General features: G+C 47.9%; 2 protein-coding genes and 1 pseudogene across 5 annotated transcripts in view; 2 read left to right on the top strand and 1 right to left on the bottom strand.

Moving 5' to 3' along the window:
* TSEN15 (tRNA splicing endonuclease subunit 15) overlaps nucleotides 1-22836 on the top strand; it is a 538803-nt gene that overhangs the window by 507551 nt on the left and 8416 nt on the right. The window lies entirely within an intron of this gene.
* The window catches only part of C1H1orf21 (chromosome 1 C1orf21 homolog), a 175203-nt gene that overhangs the window by 143951 nt on the left and 8416 nt on the right, over nucleotides 1-22836 (top strand). For 2 of the 4 annotated variants that reach the window (XM_033853542.2, XM_033853536.2), the window contains one exon: nucleotides 719-1517. The exons of the other annotated variants lie outside the window; for them this stretch is intronic. In XM_033853542.2, the coding sequence (XP_033709433.1) occupies nucleotides 719-757 (39 nt within the window). In that variant the 3' untranslated portion in view covers nucleotides 758-1517. Of the gene's footprint in view, nucleotides 1-718; nucleotides 1518-22836 lie in introns of those variants that run through there. 4 annotated transcript variants of the gene reach the window in all.
* On the bottom strand, nucleotides 17433-21975 carry LOC101322523 (serine/threonine-protein kinase PLK1 pseudogene; annotated as a pseudogene).

Genomic DNA, 22836 nt, shown 5'->3' with positions numbered 1-22836 from the left:
CTTCCTTGTGCATCCCAAACATACCACACATAGTCCTAGATATGTTATACATATTCAGTGAATCTTTGTTTTTTAATCCCTGTTTTAACTTAGAATGGATTAAGGGACTTCCCTGGTGGTCCAGTGGTTAAGACTCTGCACTTCCACTGCAGGGGGCGAGGGTTTGATCCCTGGTCGGAGAACTAAGATCCCACATGCCACACAGTGTGGCCAAAAAAAAAAAAAAAAACCACCACATTAGGGTGGATTAAAACTAAGACATCCCTAGATTATGCCATCCTCCTCTGTAAAAGTGTAATAAGTTCTGGGCTTGGAGATACAGCTGTGGAGTGTGAACAGCCCGAGCAGAAAGGGACTCCGTTCACTGTTCATTTTGGTTTCTCCTGTTCATGACAAATTGGTCTCCAGAATGGCTAATCCATTTGGTAATGACTTGGTGAAAGGCTGAGTCTTTCCTGTGCCTAGTATAAGTTCTTACCAATACAAAATAAGGGCTTATTGGGGGCTTGGTAAAACTTCCATGCTATGAGGTATATACAGTTTATAAATCAGCCAGCACGTATTTATGACTTAACCTTCCTGGTGCTCAGTAGTCAATGACGGAGCCTGGCTCCTGTTGCAGGGAGACATATACTGAGAGAAAACCGATTGCAAGTAACTATCTCAAGCCTTGCTTTGGATTCTCAGTCACATCTTATTCTTTTCTTTTCCTCTCAAGGGTCGAGATTACTGTTCGGAAGAAGAAGATATCACATAGCACCAATTCTACCACTCAAACTGGGAGCTACTACTGTGTAAATAGGTTACACCCCACGTTGAAATCTTTGCAAAGGTCGGTTCTCTTCAGCGAACAGCACTATAGCAAAAGAAGATCGTTCCATATCGTATGCCCCATTAAATTACAATGTTTCTTAATGAACTTGCAAAGGAATATTGCTAAAAACAAACAAAAAAAAAACTGTTATCGAACTTTCTTTGTTGCTGCTAGTTAAAACTTGTTGCAACTTTTCACTTCTCTCAGTGTCCAGGTCTGCAGCAAAATTCTGCAATTTCACCTTAAAGATACTGTTGGTTTTACAGATGCTCTCCAACCTATTTTCTATAAGATAAGGTAGTGGTGAACTCAGATATCCAACTTCTGTCCTAGACCGGTTCCGCTTCTAAGACAAGCGCCTCCTTCCCTCTCTCCTCCTTCCCTGCCTTCCCCTGAGCAGTCCAAAGCCTTGCTTCTCACTGGCAGTGCCGCGCTTTGGAGAGGGGACGGTTGCTATGGCAAAAGCCTTGTTTCTCTGTGAAGAAGAAGTAGAGATGCTGTTGTCGATTAAAAGCATGTTGTGACATGGCTCCTGGAAGTGACATAGGAGCGAACGGCAGGTGGTTTCATTTCCTGGGTCTCTTAATCAAAGATCAAGCTTGCAGCGTCAGTTTTGCTCCGATGCAGACGGAAGTGTGATCACAATCATTTTGAATCCCTCTTGCCTACTTTTTTTTTCTAAGAAAATAAACATTTTACTGTTTTTATGTTTCCTTGTCTTCTCCCATTCATCCAGCTCAGTGTTTTATGATGATCCTGGGTGCGGAAGACGAGCCCTCCTTAGCAATGACTCCTCAGTGGCTCCCTACCGTCCCATTTATAACCCACCAAGCATTCGCAGTGCTGACAGTGGTCAGAGGAGGTGAGGGGACGTCCCACGGCTTTTTAGGAGGGCCTGAAACCACCCTGTTAGCTTTCATCCTGTTAGCCAATAAACCACCCTACTTCCCTTCAAAATGGCACGTGGGCCTTGCCACTTCCTTTCTCTTACTTGCAGCACTGGATGGTGTGGTGAAAAGCGTTTGCCGACTAGAAAACATAGTACATGGACACTGGTGATGATATTCGGAGATGCGAAAGCCAAAGCCAAAGCCCCGGGCAGTCGTGGGGAACATGAACTGTGGGTTTGGTAGAGTTTATTTTTCCATAATTCTATGAAGAGAATGGTCTCTTCTCAAAGACAGAAATAATATTTTTAACAAATGTTGTCACAAGTAAATAGCAATCAAAAGGAGAAAATAACTTTTGTATTTTTTTAACACGTTCGATAGCTTTGACGAGGGTTCTCTTTGTTACTTTCAGGGGAGGGCACCCTATTCAGTGCCACGCCAGCAGTCCAGGTGTGGGTTTGGCCCACAAAAAGAAACACAGCAAAAGCACTGTGTGTTTCTCTGTTTGCAGGGCTGTGGACGCGAAAGGCCTCAGCGTCAGCCACACTGCCACCCTCCAAAGGTGGGTAGTTAATACGCTCTGGGTAGTTGAGAGATCACCTGCCGCAGAATAGAATAAGAAGCTTAGTGTGTTCTTGCTGTGAAGATGAGCCTTGACCTGAAAATCCATCCACAGAGCTGGTGGCACCAGTAACGTGTTCAGGGGGAGATTCCTTATCTCCTTTTAGACCCGGCACACACCAAAAGTGAGGGGAAGGAAACTCAGTCAGGCACTAGAGAAAATGGACTCAAACGTTAGCAACAAAAGCCCTTCCTTCTTTCAGCCGGCAGCAGCAGCTATTTGGGGGAGCAGCTGTGGTTGTTACATAAATAGAGACGCAGCCAAAATTTCAGGCTTTTTATCCAGCTTCGAGCAGAAAAAACGCAGGGAGAGTTCGAGTCGCCTAGGGTTTTATGTCCCCTCCTTTTCTATGGTTTTTGGCCAAGTGACTAAAATAGTTTTTCCCAACTGTAAACGAACTGCCAAGCCCCACCTTAAACTTGTGCGCCAGTGACTTGTTCACTGTTCCGAGGGTGACCTTTTCCCGAGATTCCTTGTTCTTATCCAGCAGGAATGAAGCAGACACTGAATGTCTTCCATTTCGCTCCTCTATTTGGTGTCTCAGATAGTGTCTTCCCAGAAAATCACCACCTTCCACGTGGAGATGAAACAGGCTCACATCATTTTTCTGACGGTCACGTTTAACATTTTGACATGATACACGTGTACACAGAACCACGTGTCTCTGGGGAATCTGATTTTTGGGGGTTTCGTGACACCTGAAGTGTTGTGCCCGTGAGCCAGTGGCTTTTCACCTGGAGTTCTGTCTCCCGGGTTTAACACGGGGTACCTCTTTGATGGGCAAAAGTGATGTCATCTGCAGACACATTCGGTACATCTAGAAACAGATCTGAGAAATGGGGTGACGGAGCCAGTTGGCGTGAAATACTTGACTATGTTAGCAACGCTCAAAACTGTCTGTTTTCCATTTGTTGGTTTTAATCATAAAATTGTCAAGGGATCTGTGTTTGTACTTTATTTTTTTATGCCTTCTGTAAAGGTCTAATGCAAAAACATTTGCCTTTTTTTTTCCCCTGTGTATCTGAACATGAAGCCCGTTGTCTCAGATACAGTGAAAGAATAATCCAGAAGCTGGTGCTCCTGCTGGCTGTCATCTCTGAGGACTCAGGGGGATGAAGGAAGGAGGGAGGGAAATGGTCTGGCGGATGGAGGTATAGAAAAAGGATGAGAAACGGGCCGAGAAGCATTTAGGACAGAGAAGGGCGATGGCTGTGCGCCCGGTGCGATTCAAAATCCAGCTGCTTTAGTGGCCAGTGGGTGGGGCAGACTGGAGGCAAGATTTACAGCTAGATTACACACGCCTTATGGGCTCTGAGTTGTAGAATTGTACAAGTTCGGCAGTATGTGCGTAGCTTTCTTTTGGTTGGCAGACATTCAGGATCACGGAGTACTGCTGTCATAATTGAATGCGTGTTTGTTACTGGCAGAGAACCCTGAAAGAGGCTTTTACCTCACGGTGCCTCCTAGCCCCAGGCTGGAGCGTAGGGTGGTGTTACGGTCTATTTAGGACAAAGAAGGTACAAAGTCTGGAGACAGAAAACTAGGTCGGCCCTCAGACATAGCAGCGGCCACCCACCAGCCTGCTGGGAGACAGGTCTCTCCCCGTCTGCAGTGCCCAGGGTCTGAGACGGAGCTTTGATGCCCTGATTGAGGAGCCTCGGCTCCTCAGTCCTCCGTGCTGGTGCCAGCCTCCTGCACCTCCGTGTCAGGGGCTCACCCAGGGTCAGAAGCGGCCATAGCTGCAACCTGACAGCCCCCGGGAGCGGGTCCAGGGATGATGACGCCCCCCTTTCGGTCCCAGTTTGAGTTATAACCTTGTCTCCCTCACAGTCTCGTTGAGACTTATTTTCTCTTAGGGCCACACTCTCCCCACAAGCCTGCTAAGAACAGAGATTATAGCTCTTACGCAGTTTTCCTCAGCAGCCTATGAGGCCCGTTGGCATATTGATTACACGTCCTGCTTAGACACTGGGCAAGAATTTAAAAGAGCGTTTCCATGTCTATTGGTCTTGTCAGTATCATAGGAAGAAAAATTATCAAATTCTTAATCTAGGAAAATACTGACTCTGAATCTTGGACTCCGGGACTCTGATATATTTTTTATGAAAGGCAAAACAATTGGTATCTAAGGCTCTCTCCTTCCTCCTCCCAACTCCCTCATAAAAAAAAGGCATCAGATTGCACTCTATAATTTTACATAAAATCTGCCCTGCATGCTTTTCCCCCGGAAGACATGCTCAGAGCTTTATTTCTTTGTACGTCTCAGAAATTAAACTTTTTGCTAAGTTTTGCTTAAAACCCTAGTAGAAGAATAAGGCCTGGTTGGGGACAGGGACTATATATTTAAGGGCATAATGAAAGGGTGGCTCGAAGCAGGAACATGGCTTCTCAATGTCATGGGTGGATTACTGAACCTCCCCACCTCCACTCCCGGCGCTTGTATAAAGCCGGGTGAGGCAGTTGGCTTCCACCCTGCAAATATGTCCCTGCCGTAGACCTTTGGAATTTCATGGATAAGGTCTATGAATTGCCTTTTACCAATGAATGGACATGTTTTTCCAAGGGGGAAAAAAGTGCCCTTGACTTCAGTCACCTTTTTGTATGTCTCTGGAAGAGGGTCGAAAGCTGTGGAAGAAAATGAGGATTGTGGGTAAACAGATTTACTCTTGTGACAGACCTTAGGACTCGCTCACTAGCTATGCCATGCTTTTCAGAAGACTCTTGTACCTTATCTGGGATCTAATCTAATCTTGGGGAAAGAGGAAAAGGAACGAACATTTATTTTTTAAACTCACTCTGTGTCAGATACTGTGCTAGGCATTTTTATAATTGTCTTGTCACAATAGTCCTGGGAAGTGTATTTATTACCCCCGTGTTCTCAGTTGTGTATCTTAAGTGTAGAATTCATATATCCAACATAAATGGCCATGTTGAAAGAAGGAAAGATGTCACTCAAGTGTTTTCCTAATTTTTTTTATTACTACTATGCCCTTTGCAACGCGACACTGTGAAAACAACCCTTTGGGGGCATCTCCCTTTTCCAGAATCTCTCCTTGGCTCACCACCAGCTTGGTTTCCTCATGGGGAGTGTTTTACTTGGCCTTCCTATATCTGATAAGCTACACACAAACCAGGAGAGGCTAGCAGGGTGTTAGTGCCCAGAAGGGAACGGCTTTGGGATTTTAGGCGCATATCTCTTTCCTTGGAATCCTTTCCGCACGTGGAAAAGGAGGCTGGTATCTGCAGTTAGGTATCAGATGTGACCAGAACAGGCTTTTGAGTACTCTGATTTCTTTCCTGGGTCCCAAGGCTTGTTTCATCCCAGGATGCATCTTTTTAAGGTGAAAAGCCTTAACCTCCAGAGAAGTTTAGGAGAATCTGATCTCCAGAGGTGGAGGAAAGACAATGCCTGGACCATTAACTTGAAATCCTTTCTTGTGAGCTAGGGTTTGACATCTCTTTTTGATCTTTGGACCGGGGCCTCTGTATTTTCCAGGCTAGTTTAAGCATTGAAACTAGATGTGAATCTCTTTCAAGACCCTAAATGTTTTAGATAGTCAGGTAGTGACTTGGATAGGCATTTAACTAATTTGTTCCAAGGTCAGAAGAGCCCAAGAATTCCCCAGTTTCTCTCTTTGCTTCTAAAGGCACAACCTCTAAAGAAGATGACTCATGTCTCCATGGCAACTGGTAAAGGTGCTGCCTAGAGGAGACCCGCCTCCGCCCTCACTTACTTAGCTTGAGAGAATCAAAAGAATTTCCTGTGTCAAGGGGGTGCTATGTCCAGTTTTCTTATGAAAACCGTTGCCAAGATTCCTGCCTCTTTCTAACATGGTAGCTGTCAAATTCCTTCAAGATGATGTAGGAAATGGCTCTTATCTCTTCGAAGCCAGAGAAATTGCTTTAATTCACCAAGACTCACCCCTAAACCAAAGGCCCTATTCTAATACTGTCTTCCCTCTCTACTCTGAATTCTCCCTTCTTTCCTTTCCAGGGGTTGTTTTTAGCCCAAGGCGTTGCATCTGATTGGCTAAGACTTAGAGGCAGTAAAAAGAACACCGTGAACTCAGCCAGAACTGCCTTAGGGTCCCTAGGGTTGAGAATAACTCTAGAACCTCAGAGACCCCTGGGCTTAGACCCAGAAGTGATAGAACAGCCCCTGGTTTCTGGCATTTCAGTCCAGATCTTCAGGGACTGTTCTCTCTTGACAGTCAAGTGAGCAAGGGAAGTTTCGCAGTAGATTGCAAGCCAGCTTTTCTGTATCTATTTTCCTAGAGCAGAACAAGGCAGCTGCCTTATAGGACTCTAAATTTGGATCAATTTCCTAACACACACACACCCCACAGAAAGATACATGGAGAAAAAGTATATAACTACTTTATCATTGAAGTACTTCAAGGATGAGCTGCATTTTGCCGTATTGTAATCTCTAAGATAATGCCTAGGAAAGCATTAGTGTAATTATATCAAACTAGGAAAACCTAGTGATCACTCTCACGAAAGTTTGAATTAGACTCGAATAGAAGGGTGCAGGTCTGCTGGTCGTCTGGTCTTGTGCCCTCTCTGTGCCAGGATGCCTGCCACTAGCATCTTTCACTCACCTGGGTTTTAACCTGGACTGTGGCAGCCTTTCCCAACCCCAGGCACATATAGGACCCATCCCTCAGGACACGTGCCAGGTCTCGCCATATACCCCAGCATTTCTCACACACTCTCCCACGCAGCCAGTATGTCCCTGACTGTAGCACTTCAGCAGCTCCACTGGGACACCAGCGGCTGGGGCTGGGGCCCCTTCGTCTAGGTTGGCCCAGAGGTAACATTTTTAGCATTGCCTCTTCCAGTGTCGGGGACTCACTCATTCAACAGATTATATGGAGCACCTAGTATACTCCAGGCACTGAGCTAATCCCCAGCAATACACGGTTGACCCAAGCCCAGCTCCCGCCCTCAAGGAGCCCACCGTTAGTGGGGCAGACAGTGTGGGAAGTGCACTGTAGGGAATTACTGGGTGCCGCGGGAGGCTCTCAGAGGGGCAGCCGCCCAGCTTTGGAAATCGGGGGCTTCCTAAAAGAGGGGACATCAAAGCTCAAGGTTGTCAGAGGCCTGAGGGAGAGCATTGCAAGGGGCCTTCCAGGCTGAGGGGACAGCATGGGACTCAGCCAAAGGAGGGACAGTGTGGGTTGTCAGGGCCTGTGTGCAGAGAAGCAGCTGGCGCTAGGAGTTGAGGAGGGAGAAGAGAGGGATGTGGCCAGGGCAATCAGTGACCCGGCCCAGGGGGCATAAAGAGAGCTGTAGGTGATGCTCTGCCCCCTCTGAAGCCCACTGCCGAGGCCACCCAGAGAGGTAAGTGTGATCCCCGTCAGGACCAGACGTTCCCTCCGTGCTGTGGAGGTACACAGTTTCTTGCTGAGATGATTTACTCCTGTGTATCCTCCACCCCTGCCCCAGCTCTTTGCCCTCTCCCCCAGAGCTGTTTGATTTCAGGAGCTTTAACCTGGGCTGGATTTAGAGACATACAGGGGACCGCTCTGGGTCATCCTGACCTGGCTGTAGAACCAGCAAGGCTAAAAATACCTCTAGGGAACAGGCCAGCCTAGACCCCGGGATGAGGGTGCACCCTAAGATAAATACACGGGAAGCCGCCTAGGGCTTCCCAACTCGGGATGTGAGGTCTTCATTCATTCTACCAAAGGGCAGCCTCCCTTGGACAGCCTTTCCCCGGGTTGGGTCATACCTGGTGGCCGAGCCTCTGCTGTGTCTGCAGTGTGCACCTGTGTCCTGCCAAAGAAAGGGGAATTAAAAAACGAAAACAAAAAAACACACATGGTTTGTGTGCACATGGAAAATACCCTCAAGCCTAGACAGCTGCCGTGAGCTTCGTGGGGACGGGGAGGCCCCTGGAGCCCCGCGCTCTTTGGGAGTGACGCAGGGAAGGCTCAGAGACAGCAGACAGGGTCTCTCTGTGCAGACAGCTCGCGGTGCCAAAGAACCTATTCAGGGCTCAGAGCATTGGGTTTCTCTTCCCTTTGCCCCCAGACAAATAATTAGAAACTTTGTAAGGAGAAGAAAAAGAATTAGATGAATCAAAATACCAGCTGTGAGGCAGCATGGTTGCTAGAAACTCAAGAGAAGGCCACAATAGGTAACATAATTTCCTTGAGAAGTTGGAGGCACTGGGGGCTGAAGGCAGTTTTCCTAGCTGAGGGGCTCAGGTCTCCTGACCCCAGAGGGCCCTGAGGACGACTTGGGGCTCACCTATTGGCTCACCTATTTTGCAAGACCTCCGCACCTGCCCTCCTGGGTGCAGCCTGGCATATTCACTAGCCATCTGGACCCTTGGAAAGATTGTCGCTCAAACACCTGCTCTTTTCCCAGATATTCCTCTGGCTCCTTACTGAGCAATTTCTGCTTCTGTGTCTTGTGGTTCCCACGTGACTATCCCACCAGCCTAGACGTTTTCATTAGAATTCGGCCTGTAGTAATCACGATGCTGGAAACTGACAGAATATTTGGCCTCAAATACACCTACTTTAAAATGAAGGTCCTGGAAGGTCCCCTTGGTCGGGGTGTGGTCATGGGATACGGCCAGGTTTGCCTTAGGGCACCCTCTCCCCATTGTCTGCCCTGGTCCAGTTCCCTCTCCATCACCAGGAAGAGATCAAAATGCTTCCCTGCCAGGTGTCAGCGGCTGTGTATTTGCGCTTCCTAAGGGCATCTGTGTTTTATTTAGGTTAAGGCGTTACATTCAAGGAAAATCTAGTGGCAGGATCAGGAGACATCAGCTCTCATTCAGGTCTGGGAGATAACCTTGAGACATTGCTCTTCTGAGCACCTGCAGAGGCTTCCTCAGGTGGGCGTGGGAGCCCAGCAGGGAAGCCTGCCCAGCCCTCCACATGCACGTGAATTCTGTAAAGCCGTGGGTGCCCATCTGTTTGGACCACACGTGCCTGTCAGCAAAAACCTTGTGAGATGCGTCCCCCCCGTATGTTTATTAATTTAAAGTATATATTTATATACTTCTGTACTAAAACATTAGGCACATTTTTTAAAGCGCACAACATAGAAATTTTTAAAGAGTGATATACAAAATATTATAGACAGAGGTTCTGGTATTTTCACTCTGAAGCCCTGAGGGTTTGGGTGCCCCCTATGTGTGCACAGCCACTTTGGACACCAACCACCGTTTCAAGAGCAAATCCTCACACCTTGATGGCATCCATCCCAAACTACTGTGCTGGCACGTGGCCTGAAGAATAGGAAGGTCGTAAAGCAAAATCCCCAGGAGATTGTAATCTGGGAGACAGGGCAAGCAAACTCTCAAATAGCATAAACTTAATTCAAAACCCCATCCGACAGGAGAGCGGACTCCCTGGGCAGTAGTGGCTGTAGGTGCTAAGAAAAGATCAGGTACGCTGTACAGTGCCATGGGGTTGCTCATATTCCCTCTCTGGGTCTCCAGAAAAGGACATTTGGCAATATCCCCAGCTCTCTCATGATTGGAATTCTTTGAACCCTCAAAGTTCTTCAGTAGTACTATTATTCCCCACAGCACCAGTGGGTCCACGTCGCTTGAATATTATTTTTGATTTGACCACCAAGATATGATGATGATTCTGTGTCATTTGAAAAGGGTCTGAGAAAGTATACAGGTCTAATTATATATATACATATTTATACATGTGTATTTTTGTTTATTGTTACATTTTGACATTGGACTTTCTATTAAATAATTTTTAACAGATGACCTGGCTTTGTTCTCTTTTGTGCCTTTCTTTCTCCCTGGATCTCAGGGAAGGGGCTGTTATAAATGTCTGCAAAAGATCTTGGGGCCTTCCTGTCCCTCTACTCTTCTGTCTTCTTCCCTACTGTGTGTACGTAAGTTCAAGTTCTGTTTTTACAGGAGATGTACTACCTCAAGCACCCACTTGGAAAGCCCCCAACCTTGTTTTCATTGCCTCCGACTTTCAGGGACAGCCCACTCAGCTGTCCCATCAGCTTTCAGGGACTGTCCCATCAGCTTTCAGGGACAGTCCCATCAGCTTCTGCAAATTCATAAATTCATAGATTTGATGAAGTTGCAAAAAAGAGCAATGACAAAAAATGATGCCATGAGCCTCTCACATCTCTTGTACACCCTTTCCCTCCACCACACACACACACACACACACACACACACACACACACACACACACACACAGTCCTAGATGTGAGACCTTGGACAAGTTACTTAACCTTCCTGAACCTACTTGAAAACAATACTTTTCTCATAGGTTTGATTTGAGGAGATCCCATAGTAAATGCTCAGTAAACAACCACCCACTTCCCAAAGGCACTCATTCAGCCAGCTGACATTTGTTCATTGCACAGTGTATGCCGGGCACTGGGGTCTCCCAAATAGGGCGTCAGGGATGTGAGGAATTAAGGCATTCCCCTCTCTCCAAAGTCAGATGCAGGGGGAGCAGTATGAAAAATGAGGTATGTGCCTTAGAGTTTCTCTCATTCCCCACCCTCAAACCCCATGACTATCTGGCACATTCTGGACGCTGAAAACAATTGATTCTCCCACTACGCTCGCCTTCCAGGATCTACCAGAGAGAAACACACACACACATAGTCTCAAAGCATGAAGCCAAAAGCAGTTTCTCTTGGCTCTGTCTTCCCTGTAGCATCAGCCTGTTCACCTCTGACAGGTTGTCAAACAAGGCAAAAGCCCAGGCTTCTGCCCAGAGGAAACGTGGGACCCAAGCTTGTTCTTTCCAAAACAGTAAGCCTGTTTCTCCCTGCAGGAGCTCGCTTGAAATCACAAGGCCAGCCAAGCTTGAAGGGTTTCCTAACCCCACCTCACTCCCGACTGCACCCCACACACATACACACATGCTGGTGCCCCGTAGCCCTGATTGGGAACTTTGGGAGCTTACTTTAATCTCAAGCCACAGAGAAGTCAAGTCTCCTCCTGCAGAGGAGACCGCAGGACTGCCCCTCGTGTCCGCTCCCCAGGCTCTTGTAAGCAAGGTCAGCGTCCAGTCCACTGGTCGTAGCTGGACTGAAGCCTGCACGTGGTTGCCTGGAGTTCTCTTACTTGGAAGCGGGAGTGGCGGGAAGTGACACATGAGTGATGGAGGGAAGAGGAAGACTGATTGGATAAAGCCTCATCAACAAATTGGAGGGAAATGAGTGAAACGAGACCACAAGTGCTCACACTCAGCCTGGCCCAGCAGATGGCCGTAGAGGATGGGAGCTTCTCCTCAGGAGTCTCCCGGCCACCATCACCCCCGCCACGGGCACTGCCCACCCACCATTTCCATCCCGAAAGCTCAAAGTCATCTGGCGAGGAACATGAAGTTTTAACTTACTAGATTCACATCATGTTACCCACTCTCTGACAGAACCCAGCTTCCATTGGCCACTGCTCTTAGCCGGGTCCTCACCCTATTACTACCCTGCCATGTTTATTTTCCTACTCTGGTTCCTTCTCTCCCCTCAGGAAAATTCTCCCATTTCTTCTTATTACAGAAGATTGAACTTCCTTTGAGGTCCAGTTAAAACTGCCCACTTGTATGAGACCTCGTCTTATGGCCCAAGACATGCCAATCTTTCCTGCCAAGGAACTTCCCTTTCAGCAGAGGCCAGGTGTTGGTGGGGGGTAGAAGCCCTGAGAGGCCTGAGCCACAGAGAGTTGTGGTGTAAGACTAGGTCTCCAAGTGTAAGGTGAGGCCTAGAAACCGGGTCAAGTTCAAACACTAAGAGCCGAGTTGCCGGTACTGAGGAAGGGTGAGCCCCTGGCAGAGCCCGGAGCAGGCAGGTAGCAGGTCTGAACGCTGTGATGGTCATGGAGGGAGTATTCAGGGAGAGAGTGGAGTGGAGCATCTGTGTGCAAGGAGATGCGTAAAATAAATAAGCAACAGAGAGATAATGTACAGCACGGGGAATTATACGCATTATCTTGTAATAACATAATGGAGTATAATCTGCAAAAACACTGAATCACTATGCTGTACACCTGACACCAATACAATATTGTAAATCAACTATACTTCAAAAGGAAGAGAAAGGAAGGAAGGAAAGACAGGTAGAGAAAGGGAGGGAGGGAGGGAGGAAGGAAGATGTGCACCAAACTATACATTACAAACAATGTTGTAGCATTATTTCTAACGGAAAAACAGAATGCACTCTTAATGCCCATCAAAAAAGAGAATGGATACAGGCTTCCCTGGTGGTGCAGTGGTTGAGAGTCCGCCTGCCGATGCAGGGGACATGGGTTCGTGCCCCGGTCCGGGAAGATCCCACATGCCGTGGAGCGGCTGGGCCCATGAGCCATGGCCGCTGAGCCTGCGCATCCGGAGGCTGTGCTCCCCAATGGGAGAGCGGGAGAGGCCACAACAGTGAGAGGCCCGCATACGACAAAAAAAAAAAAAAAAGAGAATGGATAAACAATAGTTTAGTTAATTTTGTATCAACATGAATAAACCTCAAAAACAGAGCAGTGAGTGGAAAACATGCAGAGGATACAGTATGATGCCCCTCATATAAAGTTTGAAAGCTTTCTAAATCGTATCATATATTGTGCATGAATGCCCTACGTGTATAGTAACGTGCATAGGAAAACATACATGGGAAAGACAAATACCAATTTCAAGAAAGGGAGGAGGGAGGGAGGACGGGAAGTGGCACAGGGGAGGGTTAACAATGTCTCAGTCTTTTAAAAAATTAACTGAAGCAGATATGGGGAAATAGGGTGTGTGTTTGGAAAATATTCCCTATACTCTTTTGTGTGTTCAAAAAAAGACCTCATGCCAGTGACCAGCTGCAGCTGGTTTAGACTCAGAGGCTACCGCCAGCCACGGATGAGACACCAAAGCTTTACAGGAAATGGACATCACTCCTCTCAGAGCTCTGGTAGCTTTGGAAATCTGTGCTTCATCTCATATATTTAGGTTCTCTTCTTTGGTTTTCCCATACAGAGGGCAGATCCCCTGAAGTCCCACAGCCCCTAGCAGTGAGCTGCGCATAGAACTGGACTGGACAAACTTTTTTTTTATTGAAGTATAGTTGATTTACAATGTCTTAATTTCTGCTGTGCAGCAACATGATTCAGTTATACATATATACATTCTTTTTCATATTCTTTTCCATTATGGTTTATCACAGGATATTGAATATAGTTCCCTGTACCATGTAGTAGGACCTTGTTGTTTATCCATTCTGTATAAAATAGTTTGCATCTGCTAATCCCAAATTCCCAATCCATCCCTCCCCCATCTCCCTCCCCTTTGGTAACCACAAGTCTATTCTCTAGAGCTGTGAGTCTGTTTCTGTTTCGTAGATAGGTTCGTGTCGTATTTTAGATTCCACATATAAGTGATATCGTATGGTATTTCGACAAACATTTTGTGGTCTGATTTCTCTCATCATTTTCTCCCTGAATGAAACTCTATCAATCACTTCATGTAATTCCCATTTGCATAACACACCCTGTCCACATGCATCTCCCTCCAGGCTGCTTGGCCCACCTGGGGCCTCACACATGGCCCCTCAGACTTGCCCACGACCACTTCCCACAAGGCTCAGAAACCGTGGTCTGCAGTCTAGAAAACGTTGAGGAAGAGGTTTAGCTGGTATGGAGTGACGCTGAAGGACGAGAGAGAATCCCGCGTGCTGGAGGCAGGAACTTCCTAAGACTTAGTGAGTTGTTCAGCACAGTTCCAAACATCAGAGGAGAAATGCCTGCCAGTAGCTCTCCTTCGAACCTGGTTCCCCCAAGAGTTTTATGGCTCAAACAAATGGCGTTAACGGGATAAATGCTAGGGGTGAGTAGGGCTTGAGGATCACACACACACACACACACACACACACACACACACACACACACACACATAAAAGAGAAGGTATCACTTGGACAAACGTCATTGGTTCATTCTAAGACAAGCTTTCATTAACGGTCGACTCGGGGGGGGGGTCTCAACAGGGGCTTCACATTGGGTCACGTGGGGAGCTTTTCAGACCACCAGCGTCCAGACCTCAGGTCACTTTAAGTCAGGATTTCTGGGAGCGGGGCTGGGCATTTTTAAGCATCTCCCCAGGCCACTGTGAGGCACAGGGAGGGTCCCCGGGCTACTTGTCCACCTAGCATGCCACTGAGATGGGCACCAGCAAACAGAGCTGGACAGAATAAACCCTGCCCCCAGGGAGCTACAGAACAGCAGGGCGTGGGTCTGTACACACAGTCCAAGGGGCTGTGAGAGCCCAGAAAAGGGAGCACTCAAAGCTGCTACCAATCTCGATGGTGAGAATGAGACAGGAAAGGCGGGAAATGTGGAGGACTCCCAGTGACACATGAAGGTGAGTCTCTCTTGTTGATGGGACAAGAGAATGAATCAACCCCTAGAAGTCGAAGAGCTCAGGCTAGGGAAAGGCCTCAAGGGTTCATCTGGTGTCCAGACACAATTTTGCTCAAGCCATTCCAAAGAAAGAGAATTTCGTGAACACACCCATCCTGGGCAGGAGGTTTACCCCTCATCGCTGACCTCAGGCAGAAGCCTAAGCCTGCTCCTACCTTGTGGTGGTCCTCACCCAGCTGCCCTCAGCCCTCGGTACACCCCTGGCTCTGGGAGCTGCCTTCAGGATAAAACACAGCGTCTAGGGAATGAGTTCCTTCCCCGCAAACTGACAAACCTCAGGGAAGGCAGATTCCACCCCCAGAAAAGCGGGGTCCCTGGTTGCAAGGGACTGAGGGCAGTGGCTGCTCGTCCTCTCTGCAGCATCTCTCAGCTGAATAAAAAGAACAGGATTTACACACCCAGGACGTTCCGTGGGGCAGAGCTAGAGTGGGGTGATGGGTGGTGTTATAATGATTAAAATTGAGGCTGCAGTGGTTGAATGCCTGGTGAGTTTGGGAATTGCCGGCTGGGATGTTACCCAAGATATATGCATCCCCCCATGTGGGTCAGACGGGCTCACGGCTGGAATTTCAAGCACTTGCTCCAATTGTTCCCGGAGTTCTGGTCATTGATATGCTCGGCACTTGGTCACTGACCTGACGCAGGGTTCTTGTGGTTTGCTCTCATATCTGGGACTGAGAGCCTTGAATACAACCAATACAGACAGGATCCAATAAAAAGCAGTTGTAAAGGCTGACCTGCCACCACCCTGCTTCCCAGGGCCCCAGCTGTGGGGTGAGGCTGCTGGGAGGGAGGGATGCTGGCTGGTTTCCCCACAGTCCTTTTGTGTCAGCTGAAGGCTCCCCTGAACACTTCCCGTCTGCTACAAACCAAGGCTGGGGCCCACCGGGATATGAGTCTCCCATGATCAGACTGGAATACAAATGGAGTCGCCAATTTAAAGATCAGGTTAGATGGCGTGGAATGGGAGGGGCACACAAGGAGAAACTCCTTTCCAAAGCCCCGTCATTCTACGTGTGAAAATTCAAGTCACTAACAAGGCTCTGTCTGTTTTCAGTTCCCACCCCCTCTTCCCAGGCCCTTGCCCAAAAAAGGAGAAAAGGAAGCTTTAAATCGTCACCCTAAATCCTCTTTTATCTTTGACATAATCTGCCAGGATTTGTGCCCCTGCCAATGCAGTAGGATTCTGGTGCCCCACAGCCCCCTTTGACTCCTGCCAGGGCCCATAAACATCTTCCCATTCCCACCCCTCCTCCCCCCAGCACACAAGTGGAAGGAAAAAGCTTGAAGATTTTCCAAAATATAAGTAAATAGAGTCATCGGGATAAGTAGGAAGACCTGGGTAAGCAAATCTCTTCACATACTGAAACTTGGTCATAGTCAGAGCTGAGTTCCCTCCCTCAAGTCCCAGATGAGATGAGCTTCTTAGCAGAAGCTGAGTCTACCAAACACGGGCAGAGTCCACATCATGGGGGGGAAGTGTGACATCAAGGCCATCAACTGGTCCCCAACTGACCCATCCTCCTAATAGTCACTGCCACGTATGGAACAGAGACTAAATGTTCTCTCACATATTCTTCCAGATAACCCCTATAAAGTAAGTTCTGTTCCCTCATTTTACGGTTGGGGAAACTGAGCCTCAGAGAGATTGAGTAACTTGCCCAAGGTCATACAGCAGTATGTGGTAGAACCAGGATCAGGTCATCTGACCCAGAGGCCTGGCTTGTAACCATTCGGCCATAGTGCCACTGACATGCGTGCCTTGGGTCAGCGTGCCATGTCATCTCAGTCTGGTCATATTCTTTGCCTGGGCCACCATTGAGCCAGCTTCTCGAACTTCTTTCCAGTGTACTCTCGCCTTCCCTTCCTTCAGCTGAAACAGCTACCCTAAATGTGTCTCTCCTGGACCGAATCCATGGAGTGCTCCTCACTAGTGGACATATGCTGCTGTGAGCACATGAAAGGGACCCCAGGCAGCCCTTCCCTCGCAGCACCTACCACAGGGGGTTCCTTGCTTTTCTCCCCTCCTTCCTCCCTTCCTCTCTCTCTCTCCCTCTCTGCCTTCCCAAGCTTTCGGCTAGCGTTTCCAGCTTTTCTACATGCCAGCTAGATGAGCCATCGGAGTCGGCACTGGTCATTCAAAGGAGGTCTTATAAATTCCATCCTCTTCCCCGAAGACCATTCCTGACAGACCTGTTCCCATGACAGGGTCACTGTAGCATTCTCAGGGCCCTGTCAGCTGAGAGGGTCCCACATCTTTTGTCAAAGGCACTTTGTGAAGGACTTAATGCGTTGTCACTGACTTTGTTTACCATTGCTACATGACTTATTGGGCTAAGAGACAATGAAAGCAGGCATCCCATATAGCCCATATAGCCACCTCTGCACAGCACCTCCAGGGTACTCAGGTCTTGCCGCTAACTGGCTGAGCCAGGTGGCCACTGAGTGCACATGACAACTAGTAGCCAATCAGCGCTCCCCACACCTTTTTAAAACGATTCACGCGTGTTTAATGTGTATAAAGCCAAGAAAAAGTCCTGAATTCAATAGCAGTATTCTGTACAATTCATACGGCGGGGTTGAAAGGGAAGGTGAAGAGGCCGTAGAACCTACACCCCAACATGTACAAAAATAACTTAATAGCAACTCCCACCTGCAAGGAAGACATAGCTCTATTTCCAGCCACCCGGTCGGAGTGAGGGGACATATCACAGAAAACCCAGCACAGCGGGGGCTAACCCATAGGGGCCCAAGGGGCTGGTGGGGGTGAGGACGGGCAGTAGTCCTAGGAGGGGCTGTGAGGAGGTCCTGAGGAGATTGTTGGCTGAGCGAAAGCTCAGCAGCTTGTCCACCATGGGTGGGCATAGAAGAGCTGACTTGCCAGACTCCTGGGGTGGCTGTGCTCCTTCAGGAGATTCAGGCAGTACTTGTGGAAATCCGGCTTCTAGTCGATGTAGGTCACAGCTGCCATGCTGGGCACAGGACGAGTTTGCTGTGGTCCTGGAAGACGTTGCAGGATGCAGGGTGATGGTTCTGTGCTTGCAGAATCAGGTAGGCAGGTAGGATTGCTGGACTAGTTCCTCACCTTCCCGTGGGTACCCACCTTCAGCAAGTGTTCACTCGTGTGGTTTTGGAAGTACTTGGAGAGTGATCTTTGTGGAGGAGTTAGGATGGGAACTCATGGCGAGGGAGAACTCTGCACCACCATGCTCTATGAACCACAGACTGTCACCAAGGCACCAGAGGATGAGGTGAGTCCAGTCATCGGAGAACACCCCCTACACTTTGCTACACGGCTGATGCCCGAGGCTGCACTTGTCCCAATAGTCCCCCACTTGCTGACTCAGAAGAAGGGGATGCCGGAGAGATCCTCAGCCTCCTCTTGCCTCACCAGCCCCCTCTCAGAGGGCTTGGAGGCACTCACGCTATGCAGCCACTACAGCTGGTGGTGCAGTGGTTGGGGAGTGCAGTGGCACTCTCTGGTCTCCTGGACCACTGGAAAGAGTTTCCCCAGGGAGTCTTGGGCATAGAGTTCTCTAGGCCTTTATTTAGGACTGTGAGTGGCTTCCTGTTGTTGGGATCCAGGCTTCTGAGAGCGATTGAATACCTTGATGGAATGGTGGGGCAGGTAATGGGAGATGGGCTGGGATGTAGCCAGAAGTAAAGAACTCGTCTTGAGCTGCTCATGAATGATCAGGTGGGCAATGCGACCTGTCTGCGGCATCTTCTGGAAGAGGGAGGTGGCCACGGGGTTGATGTGCTTGGGAATCCTGCATACACTCTTCTTGATCCAGAAGTAGGTCAGTTTTAGGCAGGAGAGCTCAAAAGGTGATCTACCCACCGACAAGGTATATATCAACATGATGCACCCAACAGGCCCCCCGTCCACCAGGAAACGGTGCCCTTTCTTGCTCAGCACCTCAAGAGCTGTGTATTTAGACAGGGTTTCCTTCTTCTGCTCCCCATCATATTCACCTTTGGTTGCGGGGCCAGATCCCCTATTTTCACCTCCAGATCGTCATTCAGGAAGAGTTTGCCCAGCCTGAGGTCCCAGTGAATAACCTGGTTTGGGTGCGGGTACTGGCAGCCGAGGACCATGTGCTGCAGGTAGCAGCGGACCTCGGGCTGGGTCGCCGCCTTCCTCCGCTGGTGCGGCTCCAGGGTAATCTTCGGCAGCGGCAGCGCCCCAGCACCTCCAGTATAAAGTTCGTGTCCACGTGCATCTACGACTCCGTGCTGGAGGGCGAGAGGGGAATGAATAGACATCTCCAAGGACATCTTCTCCTTCCGGTGCGGCCTGAGCAGCCGCGACTCAGGCAGGATCTTGCGGCCAAACGCCTCCTTGGCGTCCTCATCCTGTCAGAGATCTCAAAGCACCTCCCTCCCCCAGGAAGCGGCCCGGCAGGCAGCACCGCCGACCGCGCGGCTCCACTAGGACCTCTGGGATCTCTTTTGCCTGCTGGATGGCGGTCGGGGGCCCTGGGAGCCACAGCTCCAGAGATCCCGGCTTTCCCCGGTGGGCTGGTGCCCGCGCCAGCGTCTCTGCAGCGTCGCCGCGCTCGTGCTCCTGGAGTTGCTTGGCTGCATCCTGGCAGAGATTTGACACCGCTCCGCTGCTCCCCGAATCAAATGCTGCACCGGGACTGTTGCAAAAGCCTCTCTTCTCTCTCTCTCTCTCTCTCTCTCTCTCTCTCGCTCGCTCGCTCGCTTTTTTTTTTTTTTATCACAACCGGGTAGGAAGAAGCGGGCAGGGGTGGCTCAGGTACCCTGGGCGGCCCCGCCCCACGCGCAGCCTCCAGCCCCAGGACTGGGTCCTCCGGCAAAGGGGAAATGTAGGAAAGGTGGCTTTATCAGATTAAGTCTCACTAGTGCAAATGCTCAGTCTCCCAGCCTCTGTGAGCAAGGCGACCAGCCTCCTGTGTACACAGTGGTTTCCAGGCTGGTAGGTGGTTGTTTTTCCTCCAAACCCTTGGCTAGCTCGGCCTCTCACCCGAGGGCTGTGGTTTGGGGAATGTTTTGACTTGAAACATTCAGGCCCCTGGTGGTATTTGGAGTTGTGAGACCCTTCTGTGCTGAAAGGAAAAATGAATGGTCTATTTAGAGACTGCTAACAATTCCCAGTATAAAGCGCGGGCAACAATTCTGCTGCCGACAGACTGGGTTTCTCAGGGTAGTCCCTGGGGAGCTGGCTGGGCGGCAGTCATGGCCCCTACTCTGGGTAGTTCATCTGGAAGACCCCCTGCTAGGGATGGCAATGCTTCCAGAAAGCCTCTGCCCTGGCTTTTTCTGGGCCTCTCCTCAATCGCTTCCCAGAACACGCTCCTCCTGGGGCCTGTGCTTGGGCTGTGAACGAGACCACTTTTCCTAAATCCGGTGAACTTTGCTCTTGACAAAGGAGGGAAGGGTGGTTATTTGGCAATGCCTTGAAACAGCTTCTCTGGGGTTGGGGTTGTGAGATGTTACCTATCACAGACATAGACAGAGTTCACCTGGGGGAAACTGCCTTTCCTCTCAAGGACAAAACACACTCCCGGGTGTTTCTGTCACCAGGGCGATGCCTCTTTCCATGGCATCCTAGACTCAGAAGAGAAGGTGAGAATCACAGGCTTCGAAATCAACACCCAACCTAATTAAAAACTGAACAGTTTTCTAAAATACCAAAGCTTGTTTCAAAGCTTGACCAAATGAGGAATGGTGTTCATCTAATTTATCAAAATGAATTCCTTTATAGATACAAGTAATCCCAATCAAACTCCAGATAGGCTTTTGTGTAAAAATTCACAAACTGATTCTGAAGTTTATATAGAAATGCAGAGGATCTAGGATAGCAGAAACAATTTTGAAAAAGAAGAATGAAATTGGAAAACTAACACTACCTGATTTGAAGACTATTTTTAAGCTACAAAAATAAAGACAATATGGATTTGGACACACACACGTAGCATAGGCACAGAGTATAGAAAGATAGATTAATGGAATAATATGAGTCCAGATGTGGGCCACATGTGTATAATCAACTGATTTTAGACAAAGGTGTCAAGGTAGTTTGATGGGGTAATTTGATGCCTTTTTAATGCATTGTGTTGGTATGTGATTGGACATTCATATGCCTAAAACTAAACTTGACCCTTACTTCAAACCACATACAAAAATTGACTTGAAACGGATTATAGTAGTAAATGCAAGAACTAAAATTATAAAGCTTCTGGAAGAAAAATAGAGGATAAAACTTTGTGACCTTGGATTAAATACAGATTTTTAGCTACACACACACAAAAATCATATATCATAAAAATAAAAATTGATAAATTAGATTTCATCAAAATTTTAAACTCCTGCTCTTCAAAAGATAGTGTTAAGAAAAATGAAAAGACAAGGCACAGACTGTGATAAAATACGTGTAAAACACTCAGCCAATGGGGGTGAAAATCATACCCAGTCTGCAGTTTTTTAAAAAGTTGAGCATCCCCGTATCATAGCACCCAGCAATCCCATTCTAAGGTGTTTATCCAAGAGAAAGGAAAGCATACATCCACGAAAAGACATGTACTCTTAATGTTCATAGAAGCTCTATTCATAATCACCAAAAAGTAGAAACCATTCAAATGCCCATCAATTGGCGAATGGTTTAACAAATTGTGGTATCTTTGGTATAAATTGGTAAAAAAAAAAAAAGTTGATAAATGGATAACTACTGAAACTGATACATGTAGCTGTATGGATGAATCTCAGAAGTATTATGCTAAGTGAAAGTCAATCACAAATGACTAAATATCAAATGACCATTTATATGACATAATGGAAAAGTCAAAATTGTAGAGACAGAAAGATCAGTGGTTACAAAGGGCTCGGAGAGGGGAGAAATGGCAAAGGGACATGAGGGTACTTTTTGGAGCAATAGAAGTGTTCTGTATTTTGATTGTAATGGTGGTTACACGACTGACTGTATACCTTTGTCAGAACTCCTTGAACATATATTGAACACTTTGAAAGGGTGAATTTTATGATATAGAATTATACCTCAATAAATCTAATTTTTAAAAAATGAAATCCCCAAACCAGTTTTGATTAATAGAAGCTCATGAATTTGGATCCCCCTTATCCCTATTTAGTAACAATTTATACCCACAGGAGCCAGAGTTTATACTTGCTCCAACTAAGTGGTTGTCTTAAACCTTTAGTATCCTACTAGCAGGAAAGAGGGGGGAACTCAAATTTGTAGGATGTTACCGTGTGCCTGGCAGACATCATGCTGGGCATTTGCACGTGATTTTATTTGGTTCTTGTTATGGGCTGAATTGCGTCCCCCAAAATTGATATGTGGAAGCCCTAACCCCCAGTACCTCAGAATGTGACTATACTAGGAGATGGGGCCTTTAAAGAGGGGACTGAGTTAAAATGAGGCCATTAGGGTGGACCGTAATGCAACCTGAATGGTATCCTTATAACAAGAGGAAATTTGGACAGACAGGGAGACACCAGGGTTGCGTGGGCAGAGAGGAACGACCATGTGAAGAGGCAGCAACGGGGTGGCCATTTGCAAGGCAAAGCCTCAGGAGAATCGCAACCTGCCAACACCATGATCTCAGACTTCTCACTTCCAGAATTGTAGGAAAATTAATTTCTGTTGTTTAAGCTACCCTGGCTGTGTGTTTTGTCTTGGCAGCCCTCGTGGACTAATACAATCCTCCCAACAATCTGAGGTGAGGAAGGCAGGAGGAAAAGCTCTGTGAGTGCTGGTAGCTTGCTCAACTCCAGTGGCTGGTAGGGCAACCTGGGGAGAAACACAGAACTGACACCCAAAGCTCACCACCACCTAGATTGCAATCGTTAGGAAATCAGAGCTGGTTTCTTCTCATCCTTGAACAATCTGTACTCCTTTTTCTCAGTAAATGTTGAATTGATGTAAATAGAGTAACAAGATTTCAGGATGCAGGAGAGACCTACTTTATTTATTTTTATAAATTTATTTATTTGTTTATTTTGGGCCGCGTTGGGTCTTCGTTGTTGCGCGTGGGCTTTCTCTAGTTGCAGCAAGAGGGGGCTACTCTTCATTGCGGTGCGTGGGCTTCTCATTGCAGTGGCTTCTATTGTTGCAGAGCACAGACTCTA

Source organism: Tursiops truncatus, chromosome 1, assembly GCF_011762595.2.
Source record: "Tursiops truncatus isolate mTurTru1 chromosome 1, mTurTru1.mat.Y, whole genome shotgun sequence".
Taxonomy (NCBI): domain Eukaryota; kingdom Metazoa; phylum Chordata; class Mammalia; order Artiodactyla; family Delphinidae; genus Tursiops; species Tursiops truncatus.
This window is presented reverse-complemented; position numbering and strand designations above follow the sequence as displayed.